A 1,829-nucleotide genomic window follows, 5' to 3' on the forward strand; every position below is an offset into this window, starting at 1 on the left:
GCCTCCCAAAGTGCTGGGATTACAGGCGTGAGCCACCATGCCCGGCTATATTTTTAAATATAAAAATTAGCCAGGCATTGTGGTGGGTGCCTGTAATCTCAGCTACTCTGGAGGCTGAGGCAGGAGAATCACTTGAACTCAGGAGGTTGCAGCGAGCTGAGATCACACTCTGCACTGCAGCCTGGGTGACAGAACGAGACTCCATCTAAAAAAAGAAAAAAATGTATTTTTAAAAATACGTGATATGGCAAATCATGAAGGTGGTATCTGAAGTGTGAGAAATAATCATGCAGCTTATGCAATTTTTGTCTCTACAAACCTTTCAAACCCTCAAACTACAATGCTTGCTCATTATAGAAAATCTGGGAAAATACAGTAAGTTCTAAATATCCATAAATTCTAAATAGCAGCTCTTTGAAAACTAACTCCTTGGGCATTTATCCCAGTGAAATGATAATAAACAGCCAGCATTTGAAATGTATATTTCAATGACTCGTATATGAATACTATGTTCAGATCACAATAAAGGACATTTCCAGCACCGTCTTAGATAATGCCTCCCCACTGATTATCACCATAAATAGTTTTGCCTGTTTTTGAATTTTATATAAATGGGATCACATGGTATGTGCTGTAGTGAGCCTAGCTTCATTTGCTCAACATTATGTCTGCAAGAATCCTCTATTTTGCTGCTACGCAGCAGTTCAGCCTTTTTCACTGCTGTATAGCATCCTGTTATATGAATATACCATAATTTAGTTACTCTACATTTCATGGACCTTTGAATTGCTCCCACTTTAGGGCTGTTATGAATAATGCTACCATAACATTTTTATATATCTTATGGTGGTCTTAAACACGCTATCTACTGAGTATATGCTAGGAGTGGAATTGCTGGGTGATAGGGTGTGTGTCTAGACATACACACATATACACACATTTTTTAGTAGGTACCATTAAACAATTGCATTTTTGTTGTTTTTGTTTTAGTTTGTTTTTAATGACCATACCATTTTACCACCATCAATAAATGAAGGTTCCATTGCTCCATACCAGCATTAGGTATTATCAGTCCTTTATCCGTATTGGTGGGAGGTAGTGATATCTCACTGTGGTCTTAATTTACTTCTGTATACTTAATTTAAATACACTCAATTTATATACACACATGTATACTCTCTCAGCCTTCAATAAGCCAGTCTCATTCCCCTGAACTAACCAATGTTAAAAATGGTATACTTCTCTCAGTGCTCATGCAAACATGCGTACACACACACACACATGAATAAGGGATGTGGGAAGGTATTTGATTCTGAGAGCTGCTGTAACAAATTACCACAAACTTAGTGGCTTAAAACAACAGAAATATTTCTGTTCACAGTTCTGGAGGCCAGAAGTCTGACAGCAAGGTGTCAGCTGGGCCACACCTTCCTCTGAAGGCTCCAAGGGAGGATCCTTGCTTTCCTCTTCCAGCTGCTGGTGGCTCCAGGTATTACTTGGCTTATGGCAGTATAACTCCTATCTCTGCCTTTGTCTTTGTGGTCTTCTTTTCTGTCTTCTTCCCTTCTTTTTATGAGGACTTTTGCTATTGGATTTAGGTTCCATTCTAACCTAGGATGATCTTATCTGGAAATCCTTAATTGCATCTACAAAAACTATTTTCTCAAATAGGTCACATTCATGCATATTAGATGGACAGATGTATCATTTTGGGGTCCGCTGTTCAACCCATTACAAGGAGTTTTTTTAAACAAAAATAGGAAACTTAGATGTAACCTAGCACTTTTTTTTTTTTTTTTTTTTTTTTTGAGACAGAGTCTCGCTCTGTC

At 38.0% G+C, this 1,829-nt stretch overlaps 1 protein-coding gene across 1 annotated transcript in view; it reads left to right on the plus strand.

The window, feature by feature from the left end:
* Positions 1–1,793, plus strand: part of LOC105543370 (small EDRK-rich factor 1) — a 19,510-nt gene extending 17,717 nt beyond the window's left edge. The window contains exon 3 of the mRNA XM_011985234.1: positions 1,382–1,793. Within this exon, the coding sequence (XP_011840624.1) occupies positions 1,382–1,598 (217 nt within the window). The 3' untranslated portion in view covers positions 1,599–1,793. The remainder of the gene's footprint in view (positions 1–1,381) is intronic.
* The last annotated feature ends 36 nt before the right edge of the window (positions 1,794–1,829 follow it).

This window comes from Mandrillus leucophaeus, unplaced genomic scaffold (genome assembly GCF_000951045.1).
Source record: "Mandrillus leucophaeus isolate KB7577 unplaced genomic scaffold, Mleu.le_1.0 Scaffold281, whole genome shotgun sequence".
Taxonomy (NCBI): domain Eukaryota; kingdom Metazoa; phylum Chordata; class Mammalia; order Primates; family Cercopithecidae; genus Mandrillus; species Mandrillus leucophaeus.